General features: G+C 54.9%; 7 protein-coding genes across 7 annotated transcripts; 4 read left to right on the top strand and 3 right to left on the bottom strand.

Moving 5' to 3' along the window:
- Nucleotides 1-1,548: 1,548 nt before the first annotated feature.
- Nucleotides 1,549-3,447, top strand: BBK36DRAFT_1158129 (hypothetical protein; the record flags this gene model as incomplete). The annotated part of the gene is made up of 1 exon (XM_024894079.1): nucleotides 1,549-3,447. The coding sequence occupies one exon, from the start codon at nucleotides 1,549-1,551 to the stop codon at nucleotides 3,445-3,447; it is 1,899 nt and encodes a 632-aa protein (XP_024750610.1).
- A 3,978-nt stretch (nucleotides 3,448-7,425) lies between these two features.
- BBK36DRAFT_1167695 (DUF899-domain-containing protein) lies at nucleotides 7,426-8,204 on the top strand (the record flags this gene model as incomplete). Its single annotated transcript, XM_024895078.1, has 2 exons — nucleotides 7,426-7,437; nucleotides 7,509-8,204. 2 exons carry the CDS (start codon nucleotides 7,426-7,428, stop codon nucleotides 8,202-8,204), a joined length of 708 nt encoding a protein of 235 aa, XP_024750609.1.
- Nucleotides 8,205-8,759: 555 nt separating this feature from the next.
- Nucleotides 8,760-10,223, top strand: BBK36DRAFT_1167694 (FAD-binding domain-containing protein; the record flags this gene model as incomplete). The annotated part of the gene is made up of 1 exon (XM_024895077.1): nucleotides 8,760-10,223. The coding sequence occupies one exon, from the start codon at nucleotides 8,760-8,762 to the stop codon at nucleotides 10,221-10,223; it is 1,464 nt and encodes a 487-aa protein (XP_024750608.1).
- Nucleotides 10,224-10,663: 440 nt separating this feature from the next.
- On the bottom strand, nucleotides 10,664-12,295 carry BBK36DRAFT_51221 (deacetylase; the record flags this gene model as incomplete). The annotated part of the gene is made up of 1 exon (XM_024898186.1): nucleotides 10,664-12,295. One exon carries the CDS (start codon nucleotides 12,293-12,295, stop codon nucleotides 10,664-10,666), a length of 1,632 nt encoding a protein of 543 aa, XP_024750607.1.
- A 1,878-nt stretch (nucleotides 12,296-14,173) lies between these two features.
- BBK36DRAFT_1134954 (hypothetical protein) lies at nucleotides 14,174-16,006 on the bottom strand. The gene is made up of 2 exons (XM_024892480.1): nucleotides 15,964-16,006; nucleotides 14,174-15,895 (listed from the first exon to the last, which is right to left on the bottom strand). The coding sequence occupies exon 2, from the start codon at nucleotides 15,893-15,895 to the stop codon at nucleotides 14,219-14,221; it is 1,677 nt and encodes a 558-aa protein (XP_024750606.1). The 5' UTR covers nucleotides 15,964-16,006; the 3' UTR covers nucleotides 14,174-14,218.
- Nucleotides 16,007-16,367: 361 nt separating this feature from the next.
- BBK36DRAFT_1116368 (hypothetical protein) lies at nucleotides 16,368-17,108 on the top strand (the record flags this gene model as incomplete). The annotated part of the gene is made up of 1 exon (XM_024890227.1): nucleotides 16,368-17,108. One exon carries the CDS (start codon nucleotides 16,368-16,370, stop codon nucleotides 17,106-17,108), a length of 741 nt encoding a protein of 246 aa, XP_024750605.1.
- A 701-nt stretch (nucleotides 17,109-17,809) lies between these two features.
- On the bottom strand, nucleotides 17,810-19,039 carry BBK36DRAFT_1116026 (hypothetical protein; the record flags this gene model as incomplete). The annotated part of the gene is made up of 1 exon (XM_024890188.1): nucleotides 17,810-19,039. The coding sequence occupies one exon, from the start codon at nucleotides 19,037-19,039 to the stop codon at nucleotides 17,810-17,812; it is 1,230 nt and encodes a 409-aa protein (XP_024750604.1).
- Between the last annotated feature and the right edge of the window lie 560 nt (nucleotides 19,040-19,599).

The raw sequence follows: 19,599 nt of genomic DNA, 5'->3' as shown, positions 1-19,599 counted from the left end.
ACCGGAAATAGCAAGACACTGCTCGCTTATCAGCCTTGGCGGGAGTGAGGAGGGTGAGACTTCGGCTGTCATCTGGGGTAAAGGCGTTAGTTGGAGTGGTTCTCATTGATCAGTTCACCGAAGAGGCGTGCCGGGCAAGCTTACAATGGCCGCGCTTAAGACATACATTTGGAATGGAGTAGCCTATCTAAGGTGTTCACCCTCTCCCACTCTTGTCCGAGCAGAACCAAACCAATCACCGTCTTGGGTTGACCTTCCGCCCTCGGAAAGGCTCTCGGAAAGTCGAGTTGCCGCTTACTCTGACCGAGTGTGTTCAATGGCCGGTCTTACAGAGCAATGGCACTTACACGCGGGGAACAGAGTCCAAACGATCTTTACAATTAAGCGACCGCGGCTATTCGGACTGACAAAGCTGGTGTTTGAGCAACTTAACCGCCAGCTTGGTAAGGCTAACCGACAAGACGGCACGATGGACGATCAGGTATCCAGACACCTTGCTAAGATCCCGTCTTGGGGATTTAGCTTTGGGTACAAAGCTTAAAGCAATGTTACGATAGCTTTGCGGAGGCCTCTGCAAGTGGGAAGCTGTGCTCTTCACGCCGCCGAGCTCTGCATTTGGGCGAAGGGTCTGTCCAGATGCAAGACGAGAGCCGTCGAGCATGCTTTGGGGTACCTGTTCCAGCCTGTCTCGGATGGTTGCGTCTGAGCGGCAAACAGATGGAAGAGATCCGAGCTCTTCTCAATCCGGTTCCCCCCAAGTGCTGACTTTGACCTTGAGCATTGCAAACAAGTTGGGCGACGACAACGATGGCTGGAAATCGCGTCAAGTGTTGGGCTTGCTCGTCTGCAGAAGAGCTTTCTTCACAGGAATATTCCCTGAAGGGTGTTCCACGGCTGCGATGCGAAAGTCGACTTGTCTGGCTTGGAAAAGGCAATCTCTGGGCATCGTTCTGGTCAAATATCAAATATCATCACTCAAAGTTTACAGTGCTGGTGTCACAAATGCCGGAAGGATTGTGCTTACACAGTTCAGGCAGCTATTCGCCGCTTATGAGTCGAGCTTCAGACGTCTTTCGCCCATCACCCAGCCAAATTAGGGATTTGATGATAACGCCGAAGTCTTTGGAATAAGCCAAGCTGCAAACTGCGCCGGATTCGAAACTATTGAATTCTACTGCATATCTCGGCTAAATAGGTGCAACAGTCGCCAATAGTCGAGTACCTTTTGTTTCCGAAGCGCATGCCCTTGGGAGCGCAGAAAGCGACCTGTTACTTGCCTGCATGCCACGTCATGTTCTGAAAACGCACGCATATGTGAGTCCGGACATGTAAATGTGCATTCGGATATGCGGAGTCCTAGTTCGTTTTGGGCGCGATGAAGAACTCTGCCTCGCACTCCTCGGAGCTTCAGCCGCACGAGGCCGGCCATGTCGAGGCTGAACGGCCTCCCAGGTAAATATCGCAATTTGCCCGCAGTCCGCTGCTGCTGATGAAACATCGTGACAAAGGCTGCTTTATCGCGTACGGTTTGCCGTCAATGCTTGAGCCATGGCTGCGAGATCATCAGTTCGATACAACGTTTTTGACGATGCCACGGAGGAATTGAGCGATCTGGAGTTTCATCAGAGAGAACAAAGATCAATCCCGCACTCTTCAAGCGAGACCGAGGAAGATGGCCCGCGACCACCTGATCCTGTGCGAGGGACCGGATGTCCGCTCGAGGTGATGCCAGAATGCCCCAAAGGCCGGGCAGTCAGCTACTCGCTGAAGTGGTACTATCTCCCAGACATATTCGACGACGCGGCGGACTACTTGATATGCGCCAGATGCCATGCCGACTACATCCAAGGAACCGCTCTCGAAATTCAGTTCAAGCAGATAGAGTGGCCCGACGGTGAAATTGCTGCCTGCGGGTTTCGATTCCCTCGAGTGAAGCAAGTCCTTTGGCCAGAGGCCCTTCGAACAAACAATGTGAATCCCCTGCGTGAATTCATGACTAGGCGTCTGCAGATCAAGCGCTGTCCTGAACAAGTCTTGACCGAGGACACTGAGGGCAGACGCCTCTATGGCATGGTGGGGGGCGAAGTTGATGGATTTGTTGCGTGCGAGGCCTGCTTCGAAGACCACATAGCTGGAACCAGCTTCGAGCCCTATTTCGGTACTTATCCTGAGGGGGTCATCACAAAATGGAGCTGCGATTTGAGCATTCCGTACATTTCGAGTGCTGCTGCTTCCATGTCCAAACACAGTAACTGGAACGGCTTCGTGGCCGCCGCTCGTCGTCGACTTCAACTTCCAGCGTGCACAGGCGAGCAGATACGGTCCGATGCCATGCCATGGTACATATCGAAATACTACGGAATCGACAAGTTTCAAGTCTGCGAGACGTGCTATCTAGACAAACTGGCGTTGACCCCTTTCAGGCGTGAGTTTGAACGCCTGTCCGACCACACGGATCTGGAGATGTGGCCCTGCCGATTAACAGACAAGAATCTGTCCACTGCGATGGCGCTGGAGGCAGCGCTGAGAAGACGCGACTTTGAGGTCTTTGCAAAGGCGGAGCAGATCATCTGCAGCCTCGTTCCGTGCACAGCAGACGGGATCCTCTACGGCAACTGGTGGACGCTTGCGGGGTGCGAGAAGTTCAACATCTGCGAGGCGTGCTACGCCGGGTTTGTCCAGACGAGAGACCTAGACCGATTCTTCCGACTGTCGGATCGAGACACCTACACTGCCTACCTGTGCGACTTTTGCCCCGCGAGCCCGCGCTTCTCGCAATACATGTGCAAGTTTGCCGAGATGCTGGACCGGGGCGTCTTCTCGTACCTGTCAGATTTTGTTGGGACGTTTGCCGGCGTGCCTGCTTGTCCTCGGATCAAGGGGAGCGGCAAGGCAAAGTGGTGGGGATATCCCGAGGCCCTGTTCTGCCATGAGTGCTACGTCGACTTTGTGTCTCATACGCCGCTTGGGGAATCGCTGCCGATTAATGGCGAGTACATGGAGCAGGCGACAATCTGCCAGATCTGGTCGCCACGGATGCGCGATCTGTGGCTCGAAGTCTGCAGAGCGGGCGACCCCGGATCCGAAGCCTCGGAGGCCGCACTGGCGCAGTTCAAGACGTGCTGCGTGCAGAGGTTTCAGGTGTACGAGGCCACCATCTCGCAGATCGAGGTGATCCGGACGATGCAGGACATTAAGCGGCAGAGGGCCTTTACCGACGGGATGCTGAGTATCCAGTACAGCGGCATGGACGGCATGGCGTCGATGTTTGGCAACGGGGATGGGTACAGACATGGGAGCAGCAGCCTTGGATGGTTCAACACGAGCTATGGGGCGCAGTCGAAGCAGTACTGGAATAGCTTCAGTCAGGGGCTTACGGATGCGAATCGGCCGGAGGACTGGGTGCGCATTGCGCAGCTGGAGAATCTTTGGAAGCAGGTTGAGTAGGCACCGTCTCTGTCTCTGTCTGTACCTTGGCAGCTGGCATACAGACATGTGTACCCGGCCGCGACACAATACTTTCACATGATTATCAAAGCCAATGGTTCGGATAGCCTGGAAACGTGGCAGTCCTGGATAAGAGGGTGGGGAAGAGTTCTGGAAGAGGGAACGCCGGTCGGTCAGTTGACATTCTTTGAAACTATCAGGAGCGTTCTTTCAGTATAGGAGAAGTGTGATGAACGCACTTCTGTTCGTTTGCTCTCAGGAGCTTAACTTCCTTATTCTCCACGCATCCGTTCACCCATATGAGAAGTAGTTCGCAAGACTTTCATATGCCCCCCTTCTTCTCTTTTTCATACCTTATCTCTTGACATCAGATCAACTGCTTTGTCTTCCTCGGTCTCTTGTATGTCTTGCTGACCAAACCTCGTTCTTTGATACGTCTCTGGACGACCACCCTTGTACATCTACCTATCGATATCTACTTGTACTACGTTCCTTGATTTCATCTACAACATCCGTCTATACCCGTCTACAACATCTACGTCCATTTGATTCAGGCACGACCTCGCCACCAAGCACCAGAACCATGCTTACCATGAAAGCCAACTGCAGACGAGGCCATGCTCATCATGCTTCTCCAGGATCCCAGATGGCCAAGAAGCCACCGGGCATTTTTCACAGCGGCAAAAGTCGTTCCGTTTCATGCCATATCCAGGCTGTCTCGCCTCTCTTCATCCTCCCTCGGATCCCCTTGGTCGCCATCCCCGTCTACCTAGGTATCCATCTGGCAAGAAAAGGTCCGACCTAGACTAAGGCGGCCCTTCCAATACGACATCATCCTCATGCTGCCTGCGAAACGAAAAGCAAATCACCGCCTTGATGACTGCGATGCCTTATCTCACCGGCTTTGATGTGGCACCCCACTCATGTACCATCAAGTCTGGGAGAAACAACTGGAGCGATACTACAACTTCCTGATCCCTGACTACATACAGCCTGCTCCGGGACACACCCTCGCTGTGAACGATGACGGACTACTGACAGCTGTGGGAGTTTCTCTGCCTTTGGTGGTTGACACGAACGAGCCCGGTACCTACATCGTGGGCGGGACCCCCGAGGGAACCCACGCCGGCGGTTGTGTCCTGCTATCAATCGACTTCTGAGCGACTGGGAACGATTGGACTCGAACCGACACCTGACTTGGAGTCCTCACTCAATCGCAACAAGCCCAAGCAAACACCGCTTGCAAGCGAAGTCTGTGGATATCAAATCGCAGGCAGCTCCTCAAAGTGCCGAGGAGTCGGAGCTTTATAGATTGGGGCTTTCAACCCGTCCAAAACTCGTCGCTCGCACGTCCGGGTGAGAATCCGAAAGACAGCCGTTCCGCTTTCCGGTCTCTGCGGAATCTCCTCCCCTGGCGGCAATGGGATGTGTTTTGTCCCCTCTTTATAGAGACACATGGCTGATACGACTCTGAAACCAAGCAAGCCTTCTGTTTGTCGCTCGATTTGGCCTTTACTTTCTGACGCCTTCACAGCGAAGCTACTCCATGGCAAACGACCAGCCATCGTACCTGGTTTCCCAACATTGTTGGACAATGTGTGTCTCGACCCACCTCGACAAAGGAAAAAAAGCCCGAACATGACTGTCCCAAGCGGATCTGCCTTTGGAATCCCTCCGCAGCCATTCCGGCTCCTTGGTGGGCGTTGGTTGCGGACCAGCTGTCCGAGATGACTGGACTCTATGGCCCATTCCTCGCTGCAGACCTCCGTCTCTCCTTGCGTAATCTCGAAATGCCGGACTAGCGATTTGAAGGTATTTCGGAGGCCCAGGGTAAAACCCTTTGTGACCTATACTCATAGCGAAACCCCCTAGCTGGAGTCGTATCTACGAATGCCGGCACTGGGAAGTAAGAAGAAGGCCGCTTCCATCGATCAGTATGGGAATTTAATGACCATGGATGCCTCTGCTTTCAAGCAATCAGCTGTTTTATGATTTAGGTCCGTCTTGCAATGGGTATGCTTTTGTTGGAAGCAACGGCTTGATACAGTATAAAGGGACGGGGAACAGTCAATCACAGTAGCAGACGGCGTCGCCTGGCGGAATCTGGTACCGTAATTGCGTTGCGAGAGGAGCTGGCCTCGTCGCACCGTGGCTTTCTCGTCCAACTCCTGCAACCAGTAGGGCATCTGGGTGTGCAAACCCGACACAATGCAGTTATAGACTTGGGACATGAGAGCCTCATCGGACGTGAGGTGGCACATTCGGTTGACGGAAGAATTGGCTGATACATATACATATGTATATATATATAATATAGGGTCGGTGATTCCGTGACCCAGGTGATCGAAACAATGTCGTCGTTCGTCAGAATGGCCGCATGGGGGTGTCTAGAGTGCAGGAATAAGGCTATTTGCTGCGTGATGCGGCGTAGTTGGTCTGATACCATAGGGAAAACGACTGTCGACAGTCGTTAACGCACAGAAAAGAATTGGAAGACAAAATAAAGGAAAGACAAAGTCTTGGATTGAGAGACACAAACAAGGGATCTCAGCGTGTTTTCAAACAGAAGTCGGTTGCTGGAAAATGAACAAAACAAATGGCAATCAGGTCGCAGACCGTCTGGTGCAATTGCTACTAGTTGATTTGTGTCTGGCTAATCGTATGTATGCCTTGATAGACGCCCAGGGCTACGCCCATCATACCGCTACAACTATATATATATATATATATACACATGTATATGTATATACAAATATCACTCCGGTCACATTAGCTAGGATAGAACCTAGACCTTCAATCGATACACTTTTCCTTGTGACCCCTCCCCTCAGTGCATCTTCTTGACAAGTTTTGTATCCACACAGGGCCGACTAGACTTCTGGTATAAGGAGGACGGGGTTCCTCAAGTGGCTGATGCCCCTTTTTAATTTGCTTCAGAAGACCTTTGCCAGACAGTGAGTTGCTATAAGCGAGTCTTTCGAAGGTGAAAGTCCTCGAAATACCCAGAATTAGACGTACGAACAAGGCTAGATTGATCTCGTCGTATCAATAGCCCTATCGATATACGGACCAATGGCTCGACTGAAGTAGGACAAATCATGTGGCGGATATGACTGCTGGTTTATCACTTGGCTGGAAGGCTGATTGTGTCCTGACAATGATGGAAGTAGATTTAATACAAGAGACCCAATAGCCAGCACATCTCTGAGTGCAAGAGCGATTTGCAGCTCACCAGGTTCGAGTGGCTCTCTTACAGCCCCCCTTTCTTGAAATCCCCTTTCACCCCTATTCGTTATCCATTGATTATAGCATCACAATCTCCAAATACACGGACGCAGCATGTTCACAGTGCCTTATAATAAATCTAGTTTCATGATGAAGTAAGGCAACTTCAGCACCGTTATACAGACTGGCACGCCTATGCAAACCTGCCGTGACACCCCTCCCCTATTCACCATGAGAAGAATCACGAATTCCCAAAAGCAGCGTTTACAACTTCTCAGTCCCAATGTTTCTTCCCCTCGTCAAGCAGTAGACTTGGGAATCCCCCCAAACGACCAATCACAATCTCCACGAAGCGCCCTCTTCTGGTAAAGTTGGAGATGGAAACGCCACCGCCGATATCAGATTGGCTTTGGGCAGCCCAGTTCTGGGATGTCTACGAGCTGAAAGAAACCGGGTTGCATGTTCTGCCTGCTGTTAGAGCGCCACAGGCGTCGGATTGATGAAAACTTTGTGAAAGGGGAAGCCGGCTTCATGGGAGGCCATGGATTAGTGAACATGGAACATGCATATGGCTGGTGATGAGAAGCCGTGGCGACTGACTCTATTCAGTCGTTGATATAAGGCTGGATGGGAGCTCATAGAGGTTGGAGAGCTCATCAATACTCGGATTTCAACGAGAATCAACTCACGACCCTTCATCAGACTGCCTCAATCGAGTCGATCGAAGTTACTCACTACTTCCGTGAAGCAACCATGCCAGGCAAAGTTGAGTCAAATCACAACAGTTCAACACAAACATCTACTCACCATCAACAAAAACGACAACAACAACACAGGTCGTCACTCGCGAAGAATGGCTCACCGCCCGACGAGCCCTCCTCGCCAAAGAAAAAGAACTCACCCACGCGGGCGACGCCCTCGCCGCCGAACGCCGCGCCCTCCCCATGGTCAAGGTGGACAAGCCCTACCTCTTCCAGGGGCCCGGCAACACGGCGCCGCTCTCCCTCGACGACCTCTTTGGCGGCCAGGAGCAGCTCATCGTGTACCACTTCATGTTCGACCCGGCCGACGACGCGGGCTGCCCGGGTTGCACGCACATGGGCGAGTCCCTCCCCGACGTGCGCCACCTGCGCTTCAAAAACACCAACCTCGTCGCCGTCTCGCGCGCGCCCATCGCCAAGATCGAGGCGTACAGGAAGCGCGCGGGCTGGACAACGTTTCCATGGTACTCCTCTGGCGAGTCCGACTTCAACTACGACTTCCACGCCACGCTCGACGAAGAGAGGGTCGCCCCCAAAGAATACAACTTTGCAGAGCTCAGCGAGGACGACGCGCGATTCAGGCCGGACTTCAAGGGCGACGTGCCCGGCTTCAGCGTCTTCTTGAAGCAAGGAGGCGACATCTATCACACGTACTCGACGTTCATGAGGGGAGGCGAAAAGGTGCAGCCTACGTTGACGCTGTTGGACATGACGCCCTTGGGGAGGAGGCTTGTTTCGCCGGGCGATTTTAAGCTGCGGAACGAGTATTGAGGCCTTGCAGATTGTTCTTCTTTTGTGGTGTTAGCTGGAGGAGCAAAAGTTCTGACATGGAAATGAGTTGTCAATTCTCCCCCCTTTGCCTCTGTTCTGCCGCTGACGACATGTGATCCGGTGGCTTGACAAAGTTGTAAGTTCCGCTTGGGGAGCTCCAAGAGCAGCCAGAGTCAAGCAGTAGCAGTATTCTAGTACTACCAAGGTCCCCTCGAGATGGAAAGCTCACAGAAAGCTTTGTCATTCCATACGTAAGTAAGCTCAAAACATGATTTGCTTCGTTGTCCAGAAAGTCAGCCCCCTTAGCGGCTGATGCCCGAAAACAAGTGCTTATCCAGCTTTTGGGCCTCGTAATACTCCATCCTGCATGGGCGAATATGTACAACATCATTGGATTTCCACTTATATATTTCCTTGTCAAGCCCAGATTCCAAATGCTAGCCCACCCACGATGCCCTTATTAAACACCCATCGCCGCCTCATCCCACGACCTCGACTCTATCAACCCTCTCCACCCACTCTAATACAATCCCTCCCCGAATCAAAAATAAAAACATGACAACCTCAACCTTCAAAGACACAAACCTCCTCACCTTCCCCCACACAATCCCCGACCCCCAGGAATCCGCTCCAGCCCTCCTCTCCCGCTGGTCAGACACCCTCGTCGACTCCCCCCCGGCCCTCATCGCCGTCCCAAACACAGAGCAGGACGTCGTCTCGGCCATCGCCTTCGCCCGCAGCAACAACCTCGTCGTCCTCGCCACCGGAGGCCGCCATGGATCCGGCATCCCCATCACCCCCAGGACGCTCTACCTGGACCTGAGAAACCTCAACGCGATCCAGCTCGACGTCCTCAAAGAGCAAGTCACCATAGGAGGCGGCGTCCTCACGGGTGATTTGATACGGCACCTCGCCGAGGAAGGCTACTTCACCGCCGTCGTCAACTCAAACGCAGTCGGCGTCGTCGGCAGCTTCCTCGGCGGCGGCAACACCTCCGTCAACGGCCTCGTGGGCTGGATGGCCGACAGCGTCGTCTCCCTCCGCATCGTCACCGCCGCGGGAGACGTCCTCGAGGTCGGCTCCTCCTCCTCCACCGGCGAAGAAGAGCGCGCCCTCTTCAACGCCCTCTGCGGCGCCGGCCACGGGCTCTGCGTCGTCGTCAGCGCCACCATGCGCGTCTATCCCCTCAGCTCCCTCGGGCTCTCCCCGACCAGCAGCGAGGACCCCACGCCCAGCATCTGGAACCGGACAGTCATCCTGCCCCCTGACGCCATCGACTCCGTCGTCAACACCTTCCTCGCCTTCGTGCCCCCTCCAGAACCCATGAACATGATCCTCGCCTTCTCCCGCGGGCCCCCGGGCTCCCCCCTGGCGGGGAAGCCCATCCTCGTCCTCACAAGCACATACTACGGCCCGGCCAAGGACGCCGAGGACTCCCCCGCAGGCGCATCCCTCCGCCGCCCGTCCCTCGCCTCCAAGGCTCTCAAGACAGACACCACCCAGGTCCCCTTCCCCCGCGTCAACGCCGGCGTCGAGGCCCTCAACGCCCACGGCGGCCTGAAAACCATGTTCTCCGCCCGAATCGGCCGCCTCTCTTCGCAGGCCCTCAAGGACGCCTACGCCCGTTATGTTGCCGAGACGGATCGCTACCCCGACGCCCCTCGCACCGCCATCATGTTCCATAGCTTCAACCCCCGCAAGTCTGCTGAGCTCAATGCGACGCCGGAGGGCGCGGGCAAGTTCCTCGAAGGCCGCGACAGAGGCATCTGCATCGTCGGGGTGTCGTGGTGTCAGGAGCCTGCCACCCAGGAAGCACTCGCTGTATTCTTCGACGAGACTCTGGCGAGTTTGCAAAAGGCCGATGAAGAAGACGGTCGTGGCCCTTGGACCTTTCCGGGAACGTTTAAATTCCTCCCTGAAAGACGGAACCTGCTTTCCAGGGACAAGCTGGCTGAGCTTGATCGGCTACATGCCAAGTGGAATGGCGATGGACTATTTTGGAATCCGTATAAGGCGTAATGTCGGCCATGTCAGGAAAATGTAAAGCAAATGGACCCTTGTTCATGCTTCCAGAAAGCATGGTAGTCACCTGTATTTGATTTTAATCATGAAATGTATTATATTTCTTTTGCATTTCTCTCCTCGTGCTGAGTGCCAGCTGGACCCCTGATCTTGCCTTTGTCAAAATCCTCATGAATCGGCTGTCTTCCTCTGGCCCTAGTAGGCAATGGTTTTTGCAGTCCCATGGCCATAAGTTGACCGATAACCTTCTATGCGTTTTTTGGTCCCGTAACTGAGCCATGGCCGGCTCAGGCATGCATATACTAACATATACCCCGTATCTCGATTTCCCTTGTGGATGCCTGTAAACTGCTCGCCTTCATACTTGCTGAAAGAGAAATGTCATTACACCAACGCCACGTACACTTCATAACCACCATTCGCGTGTCATGAAGCTATCAATCAATGATATTGCGCATGCCCTGGGGCACAGATTTGGGAGATATCGTTTCCCTTGGCCTCTTGAGGCTGTATTGCTGCGTGGGCGCAGCCGAATTGAAAGGAGGTAGAGCGTTTGACGCGCTCAGTGGAGTGGCAGAAGAGTAGCTCTGAGGCTCAGCCTTGATAGCCTTTCGATTCGGAGCCGATGGTAATGGCGTGCGGGAAGGTTTTCCGTCCTTGCTCCCCTGAGAGAAGCTTTTACCAGTTTTAAACAGGTCTGTAACCACATTCTTGGGAGGTGCCTTGGGTTTGGCGGGCTGCTTCGTCTTCCTGGAGCGGGGCTTCGCTGCCTTGGTCTGCTTGTCATTCTGCGGAGGCTCTCTTCCGAGAGGGAGTTTGACTTGTTTCTTGGCCGCGAGCTTGGGGCTGGGTCGTGGCGTGGGAATGGCCTCTGGGCCGAGGTCATGGTGGAGATCTGGCGAGCTGGAGGGGAGCGCAACCTCAAGCTTGGTGTTCTTGAGCCGCTCTTGGTTTTGGCTATCCTGTTCCGCAGACACCAGGAAGTCGTTGCCAATGTCGCAGTCCCATTCGGGCAGCGCTGCGAGTTGAGCCACTTTGTCGCACGGAGAGCGGACGACGAGATCCCAGCAGTCCTTGAACAGCGCATCCTTGGGTTCTGCGTCGGTATTGATCCAGATTGTGAGGCCATCCCTTCGGCCCCTTGCCACCTGGCACATTTCCCTGACCAGTCTCCTCGTGCCCGGGACCTTGAGAGTAGTTCCGACGACAATGACACAGTCCGGTCGGGCCTTCAGGTCGGCACTCGAAACGTTGCCAATGGCTTCTTCGTCGGGATTATACTCGTTGTAAAGCACGAACCGCGGTCTTAGACGTCCAATTCCGTGACTTCGTTTGCCTGCATGCCTTGTTCGGACTTGGTCGTCGACTGTGCATGCCTCGCACAATGGAGCCTCGGGGCCGTCGAACAGCTCCCTGTTGAATGGTGCCAGGTGGCCACATTTGCTGCAAACCATCTTCTGCAACCCACCATGGAGCTGAATGGTAGCCGGCCAGGGAGCCTTGAGAGGCAATGGTACCTCGGTCGCCAGCGGCTCCATGTTTGCGTCGAGGCCGTCGATGTTCTGAGAGTACAGCCGCAGCAGTCGTCCTTCCTGGGCCAATGACGCGAGCAGACGATGGAAATCCGTGGGAGTCGCCTTCTTGGACAATTCGTCCATTTCCCGCACCATGGTGTGGAAATGCTGCGTCGAGGAATCATGTCTGTAGACAGACGCGTCAAACAGGTGCTTGCCTGAGCCTTTGAGCTTGTGTTGGTTCTTGGCACGCGCAAAAAGACCAGAAGACGACCGAAAGTCAGGAATGCCCGCCGACACGGAAATACCCGCGCCGGCAATGACGACAATCTTCTTCTTTTTCCTCAACGCCGCAACCAGCCTCTTTTCCTGAGCCCTCTCCGCTTCTGTCATATCCTTGTCCTCCTTATTCAGGTAGTTCAAATATTCGGTTGTGCGTTCTTTGGGTTGATAAACCTTGCGTCGTTTTGCCGGAGGTTGGTCGTCATCCGCGCTCTTGGAGGACTCATTGTCGTACACGGGCTGTCCAAGGCTAATGGTAGCACTTATTCTCATGGGAGACTGAGCTCCTGAGGCAGTCGTAGACATGGGCGAAGGGTAGCGCCCTGAAGGGTCGAGCGCAGAGGCGGCGGTATCTGGTAAGGAGGGCGTGGTCGAGAGAGTCGAGAGGGGCGACGACGGGGTAGAGTCGCGCAAAGAGCCGGGAGGCGAAGATAGAGGACTTGAAGGACCATCCATGGCGTCGCTGGATCGAAAGTCGGTCACTCTGGTGGGAAGAAAGCAAAGATGCAGGGGGGAAGGGAATAAAAGGGTAGCAGCCGCCGACGCGCGAGGTCGTCAAAAGTGAGGAAAATCAGGTGCAGCGCGACCTCAGACTAGACCATCTCGCAGTGTGGAAAGTTCCCTTCCTTTGTGTAAGGTGCTTTTTATAACTGGGCCTTCTCTTGAGCTTTGAACACTGCTTCCTTTCAGCCGCCTCGAGTCGTGAGCAAACGCGGTGGTGAAAGGTCCAAGAGCGAATTTGAGGCGGCTTTGCGTCCCAAAGGTTTTGCAGGTCCAGATGCGGAGATCCGGGAGGTGGGCAGAAGAGACAAGACCCGGACCAGTAAACAGAGAGAAGGGTCGCCGCCAAATACCCCAACCTGCAGCCAAATCTCCAGCTGGCTGTGCTAAAACCCGGCACGCGAACGTGCAGCGACAATCTTAGCGCTGCGTGGGGCGTTGCAGACCGGTAGGGGGCAGGCCCTTTTTTGAGTTCCAATTCACTTTTGGCGTGGGAGAGACTCACCAGAAGCGGGCTGAGGCTTACAAGTCTGCCAGGTCGCGGACAGTGTTCGCCTTGGACAGCCTCGTCTCCGGTAGACTAAGGTAAGGTTTCGCAAGGGCCTGTGGGGAACTAGGTACAGCACTCAAATTCAAGAATATGATTTCTGGGTGACGCTTTGTCGCAGGTCGTGGCTGTATCCTGTAACGGAGATGGTCGAATCGGTGGCGTCAAGCGCGTTCGTTCGTGTATCGCAGCAGAGCCTGGGCGACTTGGGAGGTTGCAAAAGCAGGTTGAAGCGGAAAAGCGAGGCGCTGCAGCAACGATTTCTGAGTCGGTGTCTAATGAAGCGGCCAATTGGGCAGCCCTGCCGAGATGTGTGATGTGGCCGGCGGTAGCAACGAAGAGAGCAACCCTTTGACAAGGAGATGAAACAACAGCAAGGCCACAAGGAAGCAAAAGGTGGAAGCGCAACACTCGGAGCACGCGATGTGTACTCTCTCGATGCCTGCACACAATCTAGTATTACATCTTGCAGAAGAAGAAGGAAGGAAGAACAGACAAGCAGAGGATATCGTCATTGTCCTTCTTTCCCGTTCTTCTTCGCATCGATATGCACCTTCCCACACCCGAAAAAGCGAGCCCAGCGCCTGCCAGCTCATCACAGCACCTTCTTCAGTGGGGCCCGTTGGGTTCGTTCCTGCCAAGGTGGTCTGTTATGACGCTGTCGTTGCCCGGAAACTGCAGCTGCGCTAAGGAAGTAGCGAGCCAGGGTCGCATTTTCGATGGTGGGGCTGTTTCCCTTTCTGCAGCCTTGGACTGCCGGTGTCACCAGCGATGACGAAGGGCTGCAGCAGGGCAGAGTGGCCGATACAGGTACCGAGTACGTACCGCACATCATCACCTGCAAGGCGTCCTCGCCTATCATGCAGATGACCATCGTCAACTTCATTTGCAGTTGTATCGAAAAGGCACACAAACTGCTACTGCTTTGATTTGTTGACAGATCTCATCTTACAGAACGAAGAACCAGCTGGCGATGTATGTAAGTGAAGATTGGACGGGACATCTCTAATCGTCTGACGCAGGCGAAATATCCTCCAGTGCTTTTAACTGGCCTCTGATATTCCCAAACCCCTCACGCCATGCCATGCAAAGAAAACATAAGTAAGTGGTGTTGCTACATGAATACAGTTTTTACACCTTCAGAGCATCTATTTCCTCTCATCGGCTACTGCCCCGCGTTCCTCCGCCTCCCCAGACAGAATGTCAATCACCGCCTTGTCTTCTCCCGGCGGCGTCTTCCTCCTTTCCGTCCTATTCAGAAGCTCAATCCCCAGAATACCGGCAATCATGCCGGCAATGTGAGAAGCAATGTCCACCTTGAGCTTCACCGTCTTTCCCAGACCCGCCAGCTGCACCGCCGTGATGAGCGCCAGAAACACGATGCCGTGGACACCATCCTGCGGCAGCCCAAAGATCTTGAAGCCGTCGGTGCGATGCTCCCAAAAGTACGCCGAGCACAGCCCCAGCGTCGCGCCCGAGGCGCCGAGAGACGTGACCGTCAGCCAGCCCCTGAGCGTGTACGTGATCAAGCTGCCGAGGAAGCCCACGGAGCCGCAGCCGAGATAGAGCGCGAGGAAGTCCGCGCGTCCAATCTCGTCGTGCAGGCACGTTCCGACAAACCAAAGGGGCAGCATGTTGACCAGCAAGTGGCTGAGCTTGGTGTGCGAAAAGGCGGCGGTGAACAACGTGACGGGCCGCACAGTGGCCACGACAAATATCATATACCGGTTGAAAAGGGACCACAGCGGCGGTACCCTCCAGCCCAGATATACCAGGGCATTGATGGCAATCAGGGCTCCCACGGTGGCATGCGATGTCGACACCTCTCGGAACAGCCTGTACCGCGGCGCCGGCTCCTCGTAGACCATGGCCACGGCGGCGATGAAGCCCAGCACCAGGGCCACCACGGTGGCAGACGGCAGGATCCGCTCCCAAGGCTTCAGCTCCGGCGGCGCCTCCAGGTCGGACTGCGCAGCCTTGTAGTATTCCGCCACGCGAGGGTTGGTAATCTCTCTGACTTGGTTATCCGGCTTCGCCAACGGACCTGAGACGCCCTCGACCGCCTCCTTTGCCTTGCGCTCCTCTTCGAGCGCCTTTTCTCTGGCCTTTTCTCTGGCCCTGTTGCGGGCTCGCATCTCGTCAATTTTGCTGCGGCCGTAGATGGGATCGGGCTTGTACACGTCGGCTGAATCCTCCTCTTCCTCTTCCTTGCCGTCTTTCTTGCTCGCTTTGGCCTTCTTCTCAGCCGCCTGTTGCATCTCCAGCTCCATCTGTTCGAGCTCGTCTTCGGCTCGAAGGCCCGCGTTCCGGATCTCCTCCACCGGCACCGTCTTCCGCAGGTATGCCAACGCCCTAGCTTTCTCTTCGTCCGAGAACTGCGCCGTATGTATCGCAAACGCAGGATCCTCCAGCGTCCCGGCCACCCTTCTGCCGTGTAAGATCCGCAGCAGGTGATTCGCCCTCTTGGCACCGATGCCGGGGCCAAATATCCTATCCACCTCTGCCTCGGACAGGTCTCTGGGGCCAAATGCAAGCCCGGTCTGGTCGCGGTAGTCCTTTGGTAGCTCTTCGTAGTCGCGGATCGTCTTGGGCGCAAAGAATGTCCGGCGGCCGCCGTCAAGCCGCCGACAGGCCTTGAGGCCTGACCATTCGGTCTGCCTCAGCGCTCCTTTCCCCGAAGCCCGAAAGGAGCAACATGAGATCCATCTCGAGGCGGCGGCATTCGCTGCGCTGGTCGCAACCGAGCACGTCGCAGCCTGTCTCGAGATGCCCCTCGCGGCCCTCAGCAGCGACCGCGAGGCATTCGAGCAGCCGAGCCCGTTCATGCCGCAAACCAATGCTTTCGATCCTTCCTTCTGTCTCTCGTGAAGTGGAATCTCTTTTTTTTTAACTGAAGCGCCAACTGCGCGTCGAGGGTGCCTCAAAGGCCTGCCCCCAATTCGAAGAGAGAGAGATATTGGACTAGTTTTGCCCAAGAAATTCCTTGTGCCGAATCCGCATCGGACGAGGAAAAGCTGCGGCCTTGGTCTTCCTTCCGCCTTGCGCCACTCGTGGGACTTGTAGGCTGGCAGGGGTACGCCATCCATTGCCCTTTGGAGGGCAACCCCACTACTAACGCCTTTGCTTGCCGCCTGAGAGCTGCCCCTCCATGATAACCTCAACCTTTGAACAGCTTCTCAGCTTGTGCGACATTCAAACCAGATACTACTATACCTTAGAAATCTGCTTACCTCTTTCTCCATACGCGCACCTCATCCTTTATCAGGGAGAGAGACAGATACAGACAGCCAGCCCAACATGTCCGCCGACACAACCCCCATATCCCCCGCGCGCTTCGCCTCCGCAATCAAGGACCTCTCCCTCAGCATGCTGCACCTCAAAGTCCTCGAGATCCGCAACTCCATCGCCCACCTCCAATACTCAAACGACCAGCTCGCGCCCTTTGCGCAAGGCACATCTGTCGCTCTAGGCAGCAGCAGCACCACCACCACCACCGAATCCTCCTCCTCCTCCGCCTCCAACAACAATTCCGTTGATGCAACAGCTACTACTACTGCGCCGCCGGACCAAGACTGCATCGACGCCATCAAGGAAAACGAAGCCGTCATCGACCGCATGGCGGAGCGCATCGCCATCATCCGCGCCGAGGTCGAGGAGCGCGGGTGCAGCTGGACCGAGTTCCAGAGCCAGGACGAAGTCGAGGCCAATAATAATGACAACACCAACCACCAAACCACCACAACTACTACTACTACTACAACGGCGGCGGCGGCGGCGGCCACGACGAATGGGGAAGGACTGCCCAATGGGCAAGGAGGACAAGCTGGTGCAGAGGAGCTGCCGCCGCCGCGGCATTCCGCTTGGACGGACGGCACATTCCAGACAGGCACGATATCCAACGGCCAAGTCCGCTTCGACAGCCAACCGGGTGCGCAAACGAATCACGATGGGGCGCAGTCATCGTCGACGACGACAAGGGGACAGGGACAGGAGGAGAGTGGTGATGGTGCTGCGGACGATGGCGGCTTACATCTATAAGTTTGTACATACGACTTGGTGGAAGAGCAATGAGACGGCGATGGGGGGGACGGGCCTGCATGGTTGGCGTTTTCTTGGGATCCTTATTGGGTTGGATGGACACCCGTCTCGAATGATATATACCCCCCTTTTAGGCAAAATATTCAGTTTCACAGCATTTCGTCACGACAGTAGTAGGATACACGAGCTGATCTCACATCATAGGCACAAGATGCAAAGAGAGTCGTCACGTTCGCCAAGCAGAAAAGGCAAAGAATGTGTGGGTGGAAGAATCAATCCCAATGTTGTCATCCCAGTGCAAAGTTAGCACTGCAACCCCCGTCTAGGCTATACATACAAGGACTCGCCCTATTTTGCCTTTGCTAGAGTACACCAGTAAACACAGTAAAAGAAACAGAAAGACAATGAGAGAACCAAGACGCCATGCCTTTTTAAAACACGCACCGAGAAAAAGACACAAAAAAGGCAGATACCAACCCAAAAGGCTACCCAAGTATACCTCCCCTTCCCCAGCGCCCGTGTGTGCGTGTGTGCGTGTGTGTGTGTGTGTGTGCTATGCGTGAACAGAAGCGAAACAAACAACCAAGTGCAAACAGAAACATGAAAGACAGAAAATGTGCAAGTGAAAGACATAAAAGCAGCAAAGCAAAGACGATAGAAGAGACAAAGGCATTTCAGAAGCGCTTCATGCGGCGCATTGTTCAATCAGAGTCGTCTCCCACGGGCGAGCCGGCTCCGGGCAGCGTCTTCTTGGACCTGGTCGATTTCCGCCGCCTTGATGATCTCTTAGATCGCGAACGGCCGTTGCTTTCGCTGCTGTTGATGGTTTCCAGCTTGGGCCGCTGTGATGCGTGCCCGTTCTGGCTGGTGCGGCTGGTGGTCTTGGTGACTTTGTGTGAGAAGATATCCTCGAATTCATCCTCGGAATCTTCATATCCAGGGGGCGTGGCCAAGGCTTTCAGGCGGGTGCTCCGCTTGCGTCTCTCGAACGAGGGGTTGCTCCCGTCCAAGGCTTCGCTGGAGCCGTCAAAAGACAGGCTGCGTGTGCGCGTCATGTCGGATCGGACGCTCCTGGTTCGAGTCACGAACAGTGAGTCAATGAGCTCGGATTCGGTAGGCATCTCCTTCATAATCTTCTCCCTAACGAGCTTCTCCTGGAGTTGGCGAGCCAGCTTCTCCTCACCCCCGGCAACGGTTCGTCCGCTTGTCCTACTGCTGGAGCTCATGGCTCTGCTGACGGGCACCTTGCCTTCCATGACCTTGGCGGACGGCGGCGGTTGCAGCATCCACTTGTGAGCCTCTTTGTGGGGAAGCTTGCTGCTGACGACGGGCGGATGTAAGTCGTTGACGGGTGGGTTTCTCGGGGCCGCATAAAAGGCGTGGCGGTCTTCTTCTGTGATTTCCTTGTCCATGCCCAGCGTCGACTCAATCAGTCGTCCGGCGGAATCCCTCGCCTTGGAGAAGGCGTCCTTGATCTTGTGGCCAGACCAGTCCGCCCCCCACAGCTCCTCATCCTCGCGCTGATAGCCGTGTCGCGAATTCCAGTCGTCGGACAGGATGCCGTCTTGCGATACCACCAGAGTGCTGTCTTCGTAGTTGGTGTGATGGCTATCGCCTGTATTCGTACGCCCCGACAGGCTAAGGGCACTGATTTCTCCTCCCGCGCTCATCAAGCCCCGTTGGCTGGAGTTTTTGCTCGTCGACTTCTTCGGTAGGCTGGGTCCCATGTTGATCTCCTCCTGCCAGTAGGGGTTGGTGTTGAACGGTGACGGGTGTCGATATAGGCCGGGCTGCGACGTCTCCAGCTTTGCCTTTTCCACCCTCTCCTTCTTGGCCTGGTCCTTGGCCTTGTGCCGATGCCGCACTTCGGCGCATGGTGTGCAGGCGAGCAGGTAGAAGATGGCCGACTGTAGCGCGACGGGGAAAGACATGTTGGACGGCTAGAGGGCACGTCCCCGTATCACGAGTGCCTTTCAATTGACGTATGGTCTGTCCAGCATGGAAGTAGAAATGGCGTGTCTAGGCTAGGAGGCGAATTCGAAAGCAGGACACCGTTGAGAAAAGCCGTGAGAGATTGACTGCGAGAAAAGTCCACCCGGAAATCCAACGAGCAAAAGAAACAAGAAATGTCAGAAAGAAGCCAAGTGGCTGGCTGGTCGCTAGAAAATGCCGTTCGTCGAGTGCACTGGAATGAAGGAATTCGATAGCTTGCCGTTCGATTGGAGCGTGGGGAAGCAAGTACTAGTATGTATCGTCAAGAGAAGTGATAAGGGGCGTTTTCTGCGACAGTTTCACGTCTCGAGACGCCCCAGAGGTGAAATTGCGTAGAAGTGGAAGAAAGGAGCCGTGACAAAAGAGAAGAGCGCAGTGAAAGAGGAAAAAGACGGACAAGAAGTGAGAGGTCGTCACAAAAATAGAAAGGCTAGAAAGGGAAGGAAAAGAAAGAAAGAAGAAGGCGAGGCAGGCAGACCGGCGTTGCGTGATGAAGGAA

The sequence above is a fragment of the Trichoderma citrinoviride genome (genome assembly GCF_003025115.1).
Source record: "Trichoderma citrinoviride strain TUCIM 6016 unplaced genomic scaffold BBK36scaffold_5, whole genome shotgun sequence".
In the NCBI taxonomy this organism is placed as follows: domain Eukaryota; kingdom Fungi; phylum Ascomycota; class Sordariomycetes; order Hypocreales; family Hypocreaceae; genus Trichoderma; species Trichoderma citrinoviride.
The sequence above is the reverse complement of the archived record's forward strand: the minus strand, read 5'-3'. Positions and strand labels throughout refer to the sequence as shown.

What these genes read in the sequence shown, in the direction of transcription:
- BBK36DRAFT_1134954 (XM_024892480.1), bottom strand. Translation starts at nt 15,895, where the DNA reads ATGAACGGGCTCGGCTGCTCGAATGCCTCGCGGTCGCTGCTGAGGGCC.